This window comes from Emydura macquarii, unplaced genomic scaffold, assembly GCF_026122565.2.
Source record: "Emydura macquarii macquarii isolate MOO-44397 ecotype Brisbane River unplaced genomic scaffold, CSIRO-AGI_Emac_v2 contig_320, whole genome shotgun sequence".
NCBI lineage: Eukaryota > Metazoa > Chordata > Testudines > Chelidae > Emydura > Emydura macquarii.
Genome location: NW_027130457.1, coordinates 7,400,937 through 7,416,627, shown reverse-complemented (window position 1 = coordinate 7,416,627; position 15,691 = coordinate 7,400,937). Strand labels below are relative to the sequence as shown.

At 42.5% G+C, this 15,691-nt stretch overlaps 1 protein-coding gene across 4 annotated transcripts in view; it reads left to right on the top strand.

Moving 5' to 3' along the window:
* TRIO (trio Rho guanine nucleotide exchange factor) overlaps positions 1 to 15,691 on the top strand; it is a 402,248-nt gene that overhangs the window by 280,588 nt on the left and 105,969 nt on the right. For all 4 annotated transcript variants that reach the window (XM_067569989.1, XM_067569997.1, XM_067570009.1 and 1 more), the window contains 3 exons: positions 288 to 380; positions 3,587 to 3,698; positions 6,425 to 6,615. In XM_067569989.1, coding sequence (XP_067426090.1) covers positions 288 to 380; positions 3,587 to 3,698; positions 6,425 to 6,615 — 396 coding nt within the window. The remainder of the gene's footprint in view (positions 1 to 287; positions 381 to 3,586; positions 3,699 to 6,424; positions 6,616 to 15,691) is intronic.

Below are 15,691 nucleotides of genomic sequence, written 5' to 3'. Positions count from 1 at the left end.
AAATATCTTCACCCCGTGTTTCAGATCCAGAGTCTTTGCTATTCAGATACAGGTCCTTTTTAAACATTTGACAGTTGGCCAGGAAGTTAAAAGAATTTTGATATGGAAGGTGAGCAGATGGACTCAAAATATAATATGCTTTGGTTTAGAAACCTTGCTATGCCATCCATTTTTCTTTTCTGATTACAATGGAAAGTACAAGTTCTGTATAAAATGTAGCACTTGTAGCTGGCTAACCTGCCATTGTTAATACATGTGACACTCAAACTTGTGGTTGTTTAATACAGGAAATACAACAGCGACATGGATTGGCAAACTCCATCTCTTCTTACCTTATCAAACCTGTCCAGAGGATAACAAAATATCAGCTTCTCTTAAAGGTAGGTATCACTTTAAAGTTTTAGGATATCTGATCCTGCAGTTTTCACACTGGCAAAACTCCCATCATAATCAGTAGGACTGTTACATGCATAAGGCCTGATGCTGCAGCTTTTCAGTGGACCTCAGGAATTGCAGTAACATCTTCTGTAAGAAACTGCTTAAAAATGAAAAATTGTCCCAAATAAGTAATTTTCTATTCAGACACCAGTAAATCAAATCAGACAACTATATACTTGCTCTAGTTATCCTACTGTTAATTTAAAAAATACTCTTTTGGCTTTTCCAGTTAAAAATGAGGAGCAGACATCTATCCCGTGAGTTTGTGAATGATAATGTGGAAATAGCTCCTAGAATGAAGTCTCACAAGCCTTTAGCTGTATTCATATTTTTAAATTGCCTAATTCTCTATTAAGAGTATCTACCTGGAAAACCACTGACCTGTGGATTTTTATGTAATACTGTACAAAATTATCTAGAAAATGATATTACGAATACTAAAATGCAGATAAACACATATTACTACCATAAGATGAGGGTAAGTAGAGCTTTTCGGTTAAGTGAAAGAAGCATTTGACGATGAACAGACAACGCTTAATACTATGGACTTCAGGGCAGTGGTTATGTTACCTGAGTAATGTATTTGCAGTTTTATATATACTAGGGTATCTTGGGTTTTGTTTGCTTAACAAGTTCAAAATTAGATGTTATCTTTTTCTCTGTTTAGCTAAAATTTAAAATTGCACTTTGATTTGATTGCCAGCTTATGTACTGATAAGATATCACTTATTATTCTTTTTTAAATGTTTAATAACTTGACCATTTCAGGTGACGACAGGTGGAATCTAACATCTCATCGTATATTAAATGAGAAATCCTCCCTGCCCTCTGTCTGTGAAAAAATTAATGAATAAATCCATAAACTTGCTAATTATGTAATTTACAGTATTGATCCAAACAGATATGTGTTTAGAAAGTTTCAGCTGTCAGTTTCAATACTTAATTTTAAATATAAACATTGCCAAAATTACAGATTAATACTAAAGTTGTGGGGCAGCCTGATGGTCTGAGCTGACTGGTGACCTGTACTGTCAAGAAAGCTTAGTTTCATGATTCCAGTGAGTCACAAAGCAATAATTTTGTGTGTAGAATATGCCTCACTACTCACAAGCAGCCACTTCATCCGCCTAGTGGCACTGATATCCTCCAAATTTCTGTTTAGTTACCCATAGCTTAAAGGGTGTTGAGCATTGTGGGATACTGTGACAGATTGGAGGGGGAAGGAAATGAGGATCATCCCATATCTCCAGGAGAAGAAATTAAAAACAGATTGAAAGTTAGGACTAAATGACAGCCTCCACTTACGGTGGTTGTTTCTTAACTAGTGAGGGAATGAGGTGGCAGTGTTGCGAGCTGAGTCAGGCTTGAACTTAAGTTTCTGAGTTCATGTCCAACCTAGGGCTATTGCTGTTTGAGTTCAGATTTGATGGTGCCAGAAGTGTCAAGCTTTAATAAGTAAAATTGCAGCCTAAAATGGCAGAATACAAAAAACAAACTGGTATTGTCTGACTGTCATCTGCTGTGAAAGTACCTACATTGGCTGTTTTCAAGAGATTTTGGCTGCGTCTAGTCCAGAATTAGAAAATAGGCTCCTTTCACTTTTGGAAGTGACCAGAATCAAATACACAGAAGTGGATGTAGATGCAGAGTTCCTAATCCAAAGCCCCTCCCTGTGCTTGAAATCAGAAGTGGTTATAAATCAAGCCTGCGGCCTGCATTTTGGCCTATCTCTGAACTTCATGATGTAGGTCACATAAGGAGATGTGCTGAAGGAAGGCTGGAAAACATTAGGGCTGACAGTTTTAAGGAAAGTATCCAACTGAGGACATTAAGTTTATTTTTCTTCTTTCTGTGTTTCCGATTATTCATGCATTATCTCCGGCTGATCATTTGTCTTACCTCCTCACCACTCCCTATATACAGTTTATTTAAATTGTGTCTCTCCCGTGCCAATTCGTTCTGTTCCGCTGTGCAAACATCAGCAAAGTGAAGCATCCTGATTATGTGCTTTAGAGAACAGTCTCCTAGTACGCTGTTGCTTTCTTGCCACCTGCACAATGAAGTAAGGGATCAAAACAGCATTTTAAAGGGGGGGAAAAAGCAAAGGAAGGAGACTTGGCAGATGTGAAAGAGCATAAATAAAAGCAGCCAGGAAGAGTAGAGAGAACCAACAAATTAGTGGCAGCTGAAACAGTTGAAATTTCGGAGGTCTAGGTCACTCCCCCAAATTGTGGCCAAGATGCTTTAATTTGTCTCTTTCAGAACCTATGCCCAGAAAGTCCTTGAAGTATCTTCATCTTTCATTGCTAAAGCCACAGAATTCTGAAGTCTGTTTCTACTCTAGTTTCTTGCATTTGTTGTATTGACAGTTCTTAAATAAAAATGAAATAGCAAAAATAGGCTAGGGATGAGCAATAAGACCGTTTTATTTTTTTAAAGGAAAAGACATTTTAGAAACATGGGGTAGTGAATATGCAGCTCACTTGGATACCTGGGGGGATGTAGCCTCTTCAGCAAAGGAAAGATAGGTTTTATACTTGTGTTGCTTAGATGCTGCAACAGTGTGGCACAAGAATGTCTGACACTAAGAAAGTCCTGCATTAGGATCAAGTAATGTAGACCCATGCAGTTTCATGCTAAGGTCAGTGGTACTCAGCATGGGCACAAGGATATATACTGTTAAATCAGAATGCAGGATTGTGACCCTAGTTTCAAGTGCTTAAGCAAATCTCTTTGACCTGTACATCATGTACACATATGTATTCGAGCAAACCTATAACTTTTGGAAGATTTGCAAGCGTATCCTAACATTTAGTCCATTTATTAAACATTAGAAATTAAAAATTTAATCATTTTATCAAAAGTTTCTTTCTTTAACACTATCAGTTTTAAAGACCAGTTAATATTTGGATCAACTTACTTTAATACATATGGATGGTTAACTAATCAAATAGACTCTCTTGCTACCCTTTTAGGGCCTGATCTTCTGAAGTATGGAGTATGCTACACTACTGCTTGAAGTCTGTGAGGATCTGAAGGGCACCTGGCAGGACTGGGTCGTTGGTCACCAGAGCATGTGCTACTGTTTTTCTTAGTTGTGCTGTAGAAACAGAGATTATTCCAATAATGTCATGTTGATCTTCTGCAGGAGCTACTCACCTGCTGTGAAGAAGGTAAAGGCGAGATTAAAGATGGTCTGGAGGTGATGCTTAGTGTGCCAAAGCGAGCCAATGATGCTATGCACCTCAGCATGCTGGAAGGTAAAACTTGCCAACATACACTTGTGTAATAGGTTCCATAACTACATATTAAAATATTAGCTGAAGTCAAAGAGATCTGGGGGAAAAGTGGAAATTTTCTTAGAGTTGCTTTCACTTTCTAATGAAATTGATATGCTTTCATTTTTTGGCATGGAATTAGTTGGATAATTTATTTTTATTAAAAAATATAAAAATAAAAAAAGCAGATAACAAAATATTATACCAATATCTCTTATTAAAAAAGGATCTCCTTACATCCAGACCCTGCTATTATAGCTATTGAAAAGAATCAACTTACTGTTGAAACATTTGATTCGGTTCTATTCTAAAAATTCTAGGGGAACACACGTGAAGCTAAAGAACTTCAGCTGCATTTCTCATCCAGTATCATAACTTTTTTGTATGAAGAAAGTCCACCAGAGGTGGTTCCGGTCTATGTATCAAGTAATAATCTCCAGGAAGGTCATCGCTTTCACATCTGTATGCTGTCTGTTCCATAACTGACTTCTGGTTCAAAAACAGTACATCTTTTGACAGTTTAAAAAAAAAAAAAAAGGCAACATAAACCACTTTAGTTTGAGACATAGCCAGAAAAGAACAGTCATGCACATGCAGAATATAACAGGCATTTAAGTTTGGATTCAGCTGCTTACATATGCTTATAATTGACATTTGACCCAAAACCCTTTCATAGTCTGTAGCTGATCATGTATTGCATAAAAAGATTCCCCATATACTTGATACCTTTGATAGAAGATCTGTTTCACAAAGCAATCCATCACAAATAGAGATAAAAGCATGACCACAGCCGATTTAAGTTGTATATAGAGGATTTATCACATATGTTTTGGTTAATACTACATTTTCTTTGAGACTTTTTGACTGTAGGATTGGGCCCTATGATAGGAAACTGAAAACAATTCAGATGAGATTTCCCAACTCTCCTGAGAGACTTAAGAGCACAGCTTGCATTGACTTTCAGTGGGACGTGTACTCCTGAGTGTCACTTTTTAAAATCCCCCTGCCCTCCGTAGCCCTATGGAACTACTAATGTGAATGAGAGTTTGCAGGATCAGTCCCAAAGTCCTTGTTAAACATTCAGTGTCAGCTTGAATGCTGAAAAGCATTAATGTTCATCCTTTATTGTTAAGAGCAAGTAGGCTGACTCTACAGAATATTCTAATATTTCTTTCACATATCAAGTGAAGCAGATGTGTATAGTTATGAGTCATTCCATGTTAGATGAATCTAGTGAGTGAACACATTTCCTTTTATGTCTCACGAGACTCCTAAATGAACATCCTAATCCAGCTTCTCTCTGATGCTCTCCATATTATTTCCCTTTGCTCTAAAAAGTCCCTTTTGTATAACTGCTTAGTAAAACACAAATTGTTGTTACTCTGTAGTTTGGGAAGCAGGGATATGTCTGCACAGTGAAGACTGGAATAGTGTTTCTCTATGTAAATGCTTTTATATGGTCATGGTAGTCTAGGCCCTGTTCATCTACAAACTTGCTATATAATGTTTTAAGCTTAAACATACAGTAAATATAAATTCACCCTTAAATGATGTGACCTGTCAGAGATTTCTCAGGTCTGTATTGTTTCTATTAACAGTTATTGAATTTCTTTTATAAGAAAAGTGATGTCATTGGTCTAGACCAGGGTGGGGAACGTCCGGCCTGCGGGCCGCATGTGGTGTGGCCCTGGCGGCGGGGGGGAATTCGGCGGCGGCGGGGAATTCGGCTGCGGCACGGTTTCGCGGTGGCAGCGGTGTTCCGTGGGGGGGGGGGAGGGGGCAGTGACCGCCGCTGAAACCCTGCCGCCGTTTGTCCCTTTTTGGCGGCGGGCACTGCCCCACGCAACTGCGCCGCTGCCGAATTCCCCCCGCCGCCAAATTCTCCCCCGCCGCCAGGGCCACCATCAGGCCCTTGATAGAAAAAAGGTTCCCCACCCCTGGTCTAGACTGAGAAATGCATAGGTTAAACTGTGCTTCTCACTCTATAGTGAAGTAAAAAGTTAAATTAGACCATTTAGAAGGAAACTGGTGTTTAAAGGCCAGACATCTTTTTTTCAAATTATATTCCTCTCTTTTGAAAGAGAGATGAGCCTGATGGTGCTCCTGTTAAGAAACCTAAAACCTGAGGAGGTGAGGATCCTAACTAGAATATGTGGTTCAGGTCCATCTGTTCCCTAGAATTGTAGTTAGACTAAAACTGGAAGTTTAAACCTAAATCACTTGGGCTTTCTGGGGAAAGGGTGTGCAAATTTACATTCGCTGATTTAAAACCCATCCTTGTTGTCCTGACTTTGTCACATGAGGTTAAATTCTGGCTTTAGATGAGTTACAAAATAGTTTTGTAAGATTTCAGCCTGAGGTGGCAGAAACCTTGTAAGAAAAGTTTAATCTCATGATGGCAGGTATATGTGAGAAGCTGATCTTGGAGACATGCAATTTGGGGCCAAAATCATACCAGAACAGTTCACAAGACTTTTCAGCTGTTGAATTGAAATGTAAACTTGAGTTACAATTTGGCTTTGAACCGTAAAGCATACTCTAAACCAACTGGGATCTGAATACCACCTCCTTGAACACTCTCTATTAAAAATACTAAATATATTTGAAAAGGGAAGGGTGAGGGAATTATTTGGGAAAGCATGATATGCTTTTAGTGTTCTCACTTTTAATTTTCAGCTTGACCTTGTCTGTCTTTGTCTGTTTTCTAGGGTTTGATGAGAATATTGAATCTCAGGGAGAGCTCATCCTTCAGGAATCCTTCCAAGTTTGGGACCCCAAAACTTTAATCCGAAAGGGTCGTGAGAGGCATCTCTTCCTCTTTGAGATGTCCTTGGTCTTCAGTAAAGAGGTGAAGGATTCCAGTGGGAGGAGCAAGTACATATACAAGAGCAAACTGTTTGTAAGTATGAGAAAACAATAGAAGTTTTTTGTATCGCAGAAAAATTAAAGAATTCTTATCCAAATGTAACCAAAAGTTATAAGCGGCTGTATTCAAATGATTTAAACATGACTTTGAAACATATATGAAACTTTAACCCTCAGCATGTGCCCAAAAGAAATGCTTGGAATTGATAGTATTGGATGATTGACTTTTTAAGGTAAGTAGTTAGGCTTACTGTCTTGCCATGCTTCTGAGAAAAAGGGGGTGTTGAAATGGAGAAGTTGTTAGTCCTCGTGGGACCTGGTGTGGCGAAAGTGAATTTATGGTTAATCCAATTCATAACAGTTTTTATGTGTCCATTATACATGTGACTCTTAAGTAGGATGCATTTTTTAAAACTAAATGAGTTTTTTAAAAAAGGGGTTGGCTGACGCAGAATTATTAGAAGCAGCACTTATTACTGTTTACCCTTGCACCCAGATGTCCTGATTAGCATTCTGGTACGTCCTCTACAAAAATAAAAGTAGAGTCTCCCTGTTCTGAAAAGCTTGCAGTGGGCTTTGTAGAACACACAGCTGCATAGTAATAGCTTCAGTGTATGTTCTGTTCTTACAGGGCCTATTGAACCCTGCCTGCAAATCAGTATTTCATTGACTCGAGATACTTCTGATGGTCTATTGGAAGGATATAAGCATAAATCACTGTTTACATTTCTAAAAATGCCTTTGTCATATGCTTTGGCCAGATGTATAAAGGCTACAAAACTGAGACTGGGATTTTTAAATGGCGTATAAGGTAGATAAGTATCTAACTCGCTTTCTTTGGCAACCCTAGTCTAAACCAATAATGCAGAGCATGCTTCAAAAAGTAAGACGTATTCTCTCAGTTTCTACTCTATCTATCACACACGCCTATCAGTCCCACTCACCTGCTGATCCTTCCCCCTTGAGGAGATTGGGAGAATAACTACAACGTGACCTAAACATCGGTTTTATTTGAAATAAAGCTGGTAACAAATGCCACAGTTGTGGACCCTTCATTGAGCACAGCCTACTTCGTTGCCCATGTAAGATCATTACATTGAGCACCTCAGGTGATCTCAGCTCCCAAGGCCCTGGTGGAAAAGCCAAGTGTAGGACAAGTACTGAAAAATAAACTTTGTCCCTTGAAAGGTTGTCATTTCAGTTCCGAGCTTCTATTAGTAGCTCTCAGAGCCAGGCTAGTTGCTGGGGAAACACTGTGAAAGCTGCTTCCTTACACATACCACAAATTGTCATTATGCCTCAGTTGTGACTTCCCTCCCAAAAAAGGCTCACTCCTGCTATCCTGGTCCTCAGAACATCCTGAGGACACAGACTGCCAGTCATCGTAATAATGATATGTATGATAGCTTTGTGATGTTTAGACAAGTTCACAAAGGATCTTGATTGAGATAACCAAACTTTCTTTTGTGATTTAAACCATGGTTTGAACTGAAGTTTCTAGGGATGAGAAGCTGGTGTATTAACGCATTGAACCACATAAAGTCAACTTCTGACCTAGCTGAATGTCAATAATGAAATGTTAGGGAACAAAATGGAATTTGTCATTATTATTGATGTCTCTAAAACAATCCCAGAGCTCTGCTTCCTGTCCATTGTTGATGTCCTCATATTGCACTGTGCCGAGTAAAGATCCTAAGCTGAAGTTTATGTTGCTCTGCAGCATCCTGCCTGATATCAAAAATAGAATGCATAAAGTAAATAAAAAAAAAATCTTCAGGGTAGCTGCAGAAACAGTCTGTAAATGTATATGTAATAGGAGTTTGAAGGCCGAGAACAGGGTTGGATGATAGAACTCCTAGGACAATGGCAACTTGTTTTGCTCTTAAAAGCCATGCATATAAATAATGTTACGTCAGTTTTCCTGCGAAATGTCAGCACTTTCTATTTGAAATCAACTATCTTGTACATGTCAAAGAAACAGATGTGTTAAAGGTTTATACCTGGATGGATTGGTTTGCTTGCCAGATTTTTCATACTTGCTAGGAATAGACAGTGTATTGTCTTCCTTCTGCCCAATCCCACATCATTGTCAGTCTGGCCTTTCCTATAATTAACCTATGAGACAGAAACATTGCGGTGTGCTTATGGAAATGATAATCTTAAAGGCAGAACTAGGATTAGGGCTTGTGGAAAATGTTCTGTTTACATTGGTTTTGTCAAAACCCCCAATTTTCTGTGGAAAGCTTTTTATAGCAAATGTTTGCTTTCCATGGAAAGTATTGATTTTTTCATAGAAAAATTTTAAAAAATTTATGCTGAAAGCTGATAATTTTCTATTTTAGATATTTAGACAGAAAGTTCATATTTTCCATGGAAAATTTTGACAAAAATCTGTTTTTGTTGAAATTTTCCATGAGGGCATTTTCTAGCCTGTTCTAATGAGGATATCTCAAGATAACACACAGGATTAAGTTGAAGAAGGAGAGCAAAAAAACCCGCCCAGTAATACAAATTTAATATATTCCTTGTCTCAAAATCAGAGGATTGATGACATAATTACTACACGTAATTATTAAAAAGTGAAAGTAAAGGAATACCATCAACTGAAAAAACATACACTGTTTTTAATACAGTATTGTGACAAGTAACAGCTGAAATTATTGTCAAACTGAAAGGGGTTGAAGAAAATATATTTTCCTTGTGTTTCATTTTCACATGGTATACTTTATAGCAGTTTGTGAATAAACTGTTTCTTGGTATAGATGGAGGACAGATATTAATTAAAAAAATATAGAAAAATGTGATTTGTAAATTTATAAAAAATTGGCAGGACTTGTGGGCAAGTGCAGTACCTGAAACTACAGTCTTTCTAAATTGTTTAAAACGTAACTAAATTTCCAGTTGTTAATAACTAAAATTTTTATTTAAAGCTTGCTGCAGAATATAAATTATTCCATTTCTTGTCTTATTTTGAGACAAGCAGTGGACTTCTGTATTACTAGGTTTTTTGTTCTCTTCTTCAATCAGATAGTCTAGTTCATGTTTATATTTCTGCCTGTACCCTGTATAAATTATCTGATTTCTTTTTAATATCTCTGTCCTTTGAGAAGTTTTTGAGAATGGGGCTTTTCAACACCAGAGTCCCTATTGTACCCAGAGGATTTGCTTTTCCAAATGTCACTTATATTAATGACTTTTAAAAGTTCACTTAAAAATACTTTACTGGGTATTTTTAATTGTGGTGTTACATGTTAATATACCCTTCAGTATTTGCATTATACAGCTTGATGGCACATGCAAAGATTGTTCATAGATGAATAAAATATATTTTAGACTTGAAATAAAAGTGCTTTACAAACATTAAACACCCTTATGAGGAAAATAAGACCCACTTTATAGATGGGGATAACAAAGCAGAGACTCTAACTGTGATTTGACCAAGGCCACAAAAACAATTAATGTTGAAATGCTATTAGGAAAAAAAAGTAGTGCCTTTCATGTTCTGACTATCCAATGCACTCTTCAATCAGTGTGTACGTGCTGGTAGTGCTTTGTGTGTGTGTAGGAAAATAGTGTTTCCAGCAAGCACATAACAATTGCCTTTGCATTACTTCTACTTAAACCATGGCCCAACATAACAATTCTGAACACTCAGCTTTTAGATCTTGCAGTTTGATTTGTATTCCCTAATTTATTTCCTAGCTCCGTTGGATTAAATCCTTTTTGTATTGCTAAAGGAGAAACTAATTGACATTTTAGATCATATTCCAATTGGAAAAAAAAACAAGTTATAGGATAGAAATTCTCTACGAAGTTCTGGTATTAAAACATCTGCTTGTGCCCAAGTTAATGTTTTGAGAAGCTAGTACTTTGGCCTATAATTTACCCTTTTATATTTTGGGTTCTACTTCAAGTAGATGTAGATGCATATTGTGCGTGCACTGCGGTCAGAGACTTTTGCCTAGCAGTACCTGTAGAGGGCAGTGCTTAGGTCTCATGCCTGTAGCCCCTCCCCTGGCTATATGAGGCAGCGCTGCCGCAACCCCCCTCAGTTTTTTCTCACCGCCCATTGGCTGAAGTCAGAGCTCTGTGCGGTTGTTGCTTCACAACCTCACATTTTATCTCTTCGCCTACTTTTATTGTACATAGTTAATAGTTAGTGTTAGTTAAAAGAAATAGTATAGTGGTAGTGCTAACCTCACCAGGGTTCAAGCACTGCCCTTCCTGTGGAGTGGTGATTCCTAACAATGACCACCACATGCGGTGCTTGCTCTGCCTTGGCAAAACTCACCTTAGGGAGCGGATTTATTATTCGATCTGCAGATTGTTCAAGAAGCGGACTCAGGTGGCACGGGACCTTTGCCTTAAGCAGCAGGTCATGAGGTCTGACCCAGTACCGAGGCCTTCCTCGGGCCGCAGATCATCCTCCAACTCAGAAAGTGTTGCTGCCTCCCATTCCAGGGCAGTGGTCTCTCCGAAAAGGCACAGGAGTCATTTTCCATCGGCGGCAACAAATAGGTCATATCAAACTAGTCGGGAGCACTCCAGGCCCCGGAGGACTTTTGCATCTCCCCTAAGAAGAGCACAGACTGGCACAAATGCCTCTGACTTTCCCTCTGTACAGGGTGCAGAGGGCAGACACCCCATACCATCGAGTCCAGTACCAACAATGTCAGTGACATCAGCGTACCAGGCTGTAGCGGTCCTACTTAGCCTTTTGGTCCTGTCCTCACTGCTGGTTCAAGACTTTATGAAGCTGACACCCATGATGATGCCTCAGTAGGAGCGTGCTGCCAAATCTACACCGCTCCGCAAAGCATCCCTTCCTGGGATTAGTGTGGACACAATACCAGAGACAGGTCAGTTCTTCAGTACCAGGCCCTTCCTTGGCATCGACACGATCAATGCTGCAGATGGTTCCATGGTGGTTGTCGCCACCCTTCATATCGATGCACGCAAGTGCTCCAGTACTGTCGTTTAAATCAGGACTAACGGCCTGTGGCACCAACCTTTTCAGCACCACTGGTGCCAACTACAGCACCAGTCCTGACCTTGTTTTGGGGTTATGGATGAGTCAGATCACTTGTTGGTTCCCTTTGGAGTTGCCCCTCCCATGTCTCCAAGGTCCAGGACTCCTCTGTTTCAGAGTCAGGTTCCTTGTTCTACAGTTCCACTTCACCTGATTGGGTCCGGAGGCCAATACAACTACCAAGGCTGGCATGCGCCCCGAGTTCAGGGTGGATTCCCTTGGCCCTGTGCCTACTGGCCACCAATGCTTTTACCCATACCAGTGGCTGCCTTAGGCTCAGTGGGAAGCTCCTCACTCCCAGAGGTCTCAAGAGCGAGATCACCTGCTTGTGCAGCATTGGTGGCTGCAGATCAGCTGCAAGTCCAAATGCCCACTTTTCCCCTTCCTGTGGAGCCACCGGAGTTTCCCTGTCTGGAAACACTGCCTCAGGAACAGGATCTGTCTCTGGTCCAGCCGACAGCCTCATCCTTGTCCCCAGGCAATAGAGTTTCTGGGTTCTTCCTCCCCTACTATCCCAGAAGACTTCAAGGCATGCCAGGGTCTTTTATGTTTGAGTGGCTTCGTCCCTGAATATTCAGGTGGAGTTTCTCCAGGAGAATACCCATAAACTCATGGACATTCTCCAGTCCTCTGTCCCTGGGAGAGTAGCTCTCCCAGTTAATAAGGCACTCCTCAAGTCTGCAAGGACTCTTTGGGATATACCGGCCTCGGTACGGCCCTGAACTCCCTGGCGGTCACAGCAGTGAATGACAGGGTTCGAAAGGGCAGGTTAAAGCCCTCCCCAGGGGACAGAGACTTGAAGTGCCTGGACTTTCTAGGCAGAAAGATATACACCTCAGCATCACTACAGATGAGGATCGTGAACCAGCAAGCCCTGCTGGCAAAATATGACTTCCAGAGTTGATCAGTGATGGCCAAATTTAAGGAGCAGTTGCCTGAGGCTTCCCAAGATAAATTTTGGGCATTTGTCATTGCAGGCTGCTTGGTGGCTGAAATGTCTCTGCAGTCAGCACTTGATGTGGCAGACACTTCAGCTAGCTCAGCAATTACTATGTGGATGGCTTCCTGGCTCCAGAACTCAGGGATCACACCGGATGTCTAGCAAGCCATTGAGCACTTGCCGTTTGATAGCTGAACCTAGTTTTTGGACAAAATTGATGAAACCCTGCATTCTTTCGAGGATTCAAGGACTACCTTAAAGTCTCTGGGGGTATATACTCCACCCACAAAGAGACGCCATTTTGGGGCACAGCGGCAGCCATACATGCTGCAGCACCCTTTTGTGCAGCCCTTCCACTCCAAGACAGAGAGACTATCCCAGTAAGAGGGATAAGCCTCATAAGAGAAAGCACTCAAATTCGGAGGCTAGCTGCTTTGTGCACCCGCCTTCGGTGCCTGCTAAGCACCCGTTTTGACTCATTTGTCCAGAGCATTGTTCCAGTTGTTCTTCTTCCTCCCTCATTGTCTCCCCTCACCCCATTATTTTGTGGGAAGGCTGGCCCGCTTTTACACTGCTTAGGTCTTGATAATGTCCAACAGCTGGGTCCTAATCACTGTCAAATCAGGCTACATCATCCAGTTCCTCTCTACATCCCCTTCCCGCTCCCTTTCTCCATCCCTTTCCAGGGACCCCCTCTCACAAGACACTACACTTTGAGCAGTCATCTCTCTGCTAGCGTTGGGAGCAGTGGGGGAAGTTTCGTTGAGAACACCGGGGTCATTGGTTCTACTCCTGGTATTTCCTGATACCGAAATCCCATACTCGGCCTTCATGGACTCAACAAGCTCATCAAATAATGTGAGGTTCCACATGGTCACTCAATCAGCTATCCTCCTTGCTTTGTCTTAGAATGACTGGTTCGCTTCTCTGGACTTTCAAGATGCCTACTTCCATGTGGCCATTCTATTGAGTCACAAGACATAGCTTTACTTCATTGTAGGTGGCTGCCACTTTCAGTACATTTGACCTCTCTTCTGTCCACCATGGGTCTTCAGCAAATGCATTGCAGTGGTCATGGCATACCTCAGGAAGAAGGGAATCCATATCTTCCCCTACCTCAATGACTGGTTGCTAAAGGGCAACTCCAGAGACGAGGAGGTTGTCCAGTTGACACCATTCTATGCTTACTCGTTTGTTTGGGACTCATTCTAAACAGCATAAAGTCGAACTTGGCCCTCATTCTGGAAATGGAGTTCTTTGGGGCTCTGTTAGATTCCACGAAGTTGAGGACATTCCTGCCAACAAATTGCTTCCAGGCGATTTGATAGTTGTGCCTCATTTGCAGTCACAACCGTCCAGGACTGTCTGCATGTGCCTGAGCCTGTTGGGCCACATGTTTGCTTTCACCCAGGTGGTCCAACTCGCCAGGTTGCATCTTTGCCCTCTTCAGATGTGTCTCAGGATGGTTTAGCCCTGCTCTGCATTCTCTAGACAGGTTGATTCACCTTCCTCCATCAGTCCTGGTGTCCTTGCACTTGCAGGAGTCCCCACATTGTGTGTGCCATGGAGTCCCCTTCTCTTGGCTTTCTCTAACCAAGTCCATGGTTACTGACATTTCCCTTCTGGGTTGGGGAACGCATCTGGACTTATTGAAGGTGCAGTGTCTGTGGTTGGAACAGGAGGCCTCGCTCCACCTCAACTTGCTGGAGCTTCGGGCTGTCCACAACGCCTGTCATGCCTTCTGGGACCATATCAGGCATTCAGTGGTTCACATACTCACAGACAGTACCATTACAATGTACTATGTGAACAAGCAAGGGGGATCTAACTCCACTCACTCTGCCTTGAGGCTATCAACCTGTGGCAGTTCTGTATTGAAGTAGACATCACCCCAATAGCTGTCCAGCTACCAGGGTTCCAGAACCATCTCGCAGATCATCTTAGCAGCGTTTTCTCCCCAAGCCATGAATGGTCCCTGAAGATGGAGATGCTTTAGATGGTGTTCGCAACGTGTTGCATCCCCACAGTCGACCTCTTTGTGACAGGAGAAAATAGAAACTGTCACTTATTCCAGTGGTTTTCAAAGTTTTTAAATGGAGGGCCCCCACCTTCCCCTCTGGACCTTTGTGTCACAATTGCAACCCCTATTCCCCTGAATACCCTCACCACACTTTCAGGGAACAGGGGTAGCAGCGGCAGGGGAGCAGGAGGCAGCAGCAGCACAGGGAGCGTACCTGGCAGCAGTGAGGGGGCTGCTGCTGCTGTGGGAGGCGGGCGGCGGCTGTGGCTGCCAGCAGCAGCAGCGTGTCATACGAGCCCGTCCATTCAGATGGAGCTGATTGCTCCTCCCCCACAGTAAAGAGTGGGACAGGACCAAGTTGTCCTGCTCCCCAGCGGGAAGCAAAAGTGAGCACACCGGAAGGATGGGCAGGGACTCTGTGTATGCTCCTTGTGCAGAAGCGCAAGAAGCTTGGTGTGCCCGGTAGCGATGGGGAGCAGCTGCCGGGAGCAGCAGCACCAGCGTGACAGGCGCATGCCCGGCACCAGCGTGTGGAGCAGGAGCGTGCCCGGCAGCAGCGGGGAGCTGCAGCAGCTGTGCAAAGTGTCCCCCACTCTGCCAGCAGCCTCCCCCAACCTCCGCTCCCCTCCAAAGGGTCCCCCACACCCAACACCCGCCTGGGGCTGCCTGTGCCGCGGTCCCCACCACCAGCCTGCCCTGCTCTCAGCCCGGCATCCATGGCGCCCACCAGGATACATCTCATGTCCCCCACTTTGAGAACCTCTGCCTTACAGTGTGGCTGCTGCATGGCTGAATGAGAAGGAAGGGCGTTGCTCAGAGGCTGTCCGACAGGTCCTGCTTAACAGTAAGAAGCCGTCCACTAGAATGGCCTACTTGGCAAAGTGGAAGAGGTTTCCATGTGGTCCTTGGACCGGGGGACCCATCCAGCGGAGTCTTCCATCCAGGACATCTTGGACTACCTGTTACACCTTCAGGAATTGGGCCTAGCACTCAGTTCTCTGGGGGCGCACTTGACAGCAATATCGGCGCTTCATCCGCCTTTCCAAGAAAATCAGTTTTCTCCAATGTCACGGTGAGGAGATTTCTGAAAGGACTTCTCCGCCTGCATTCTCCAGTCCGAA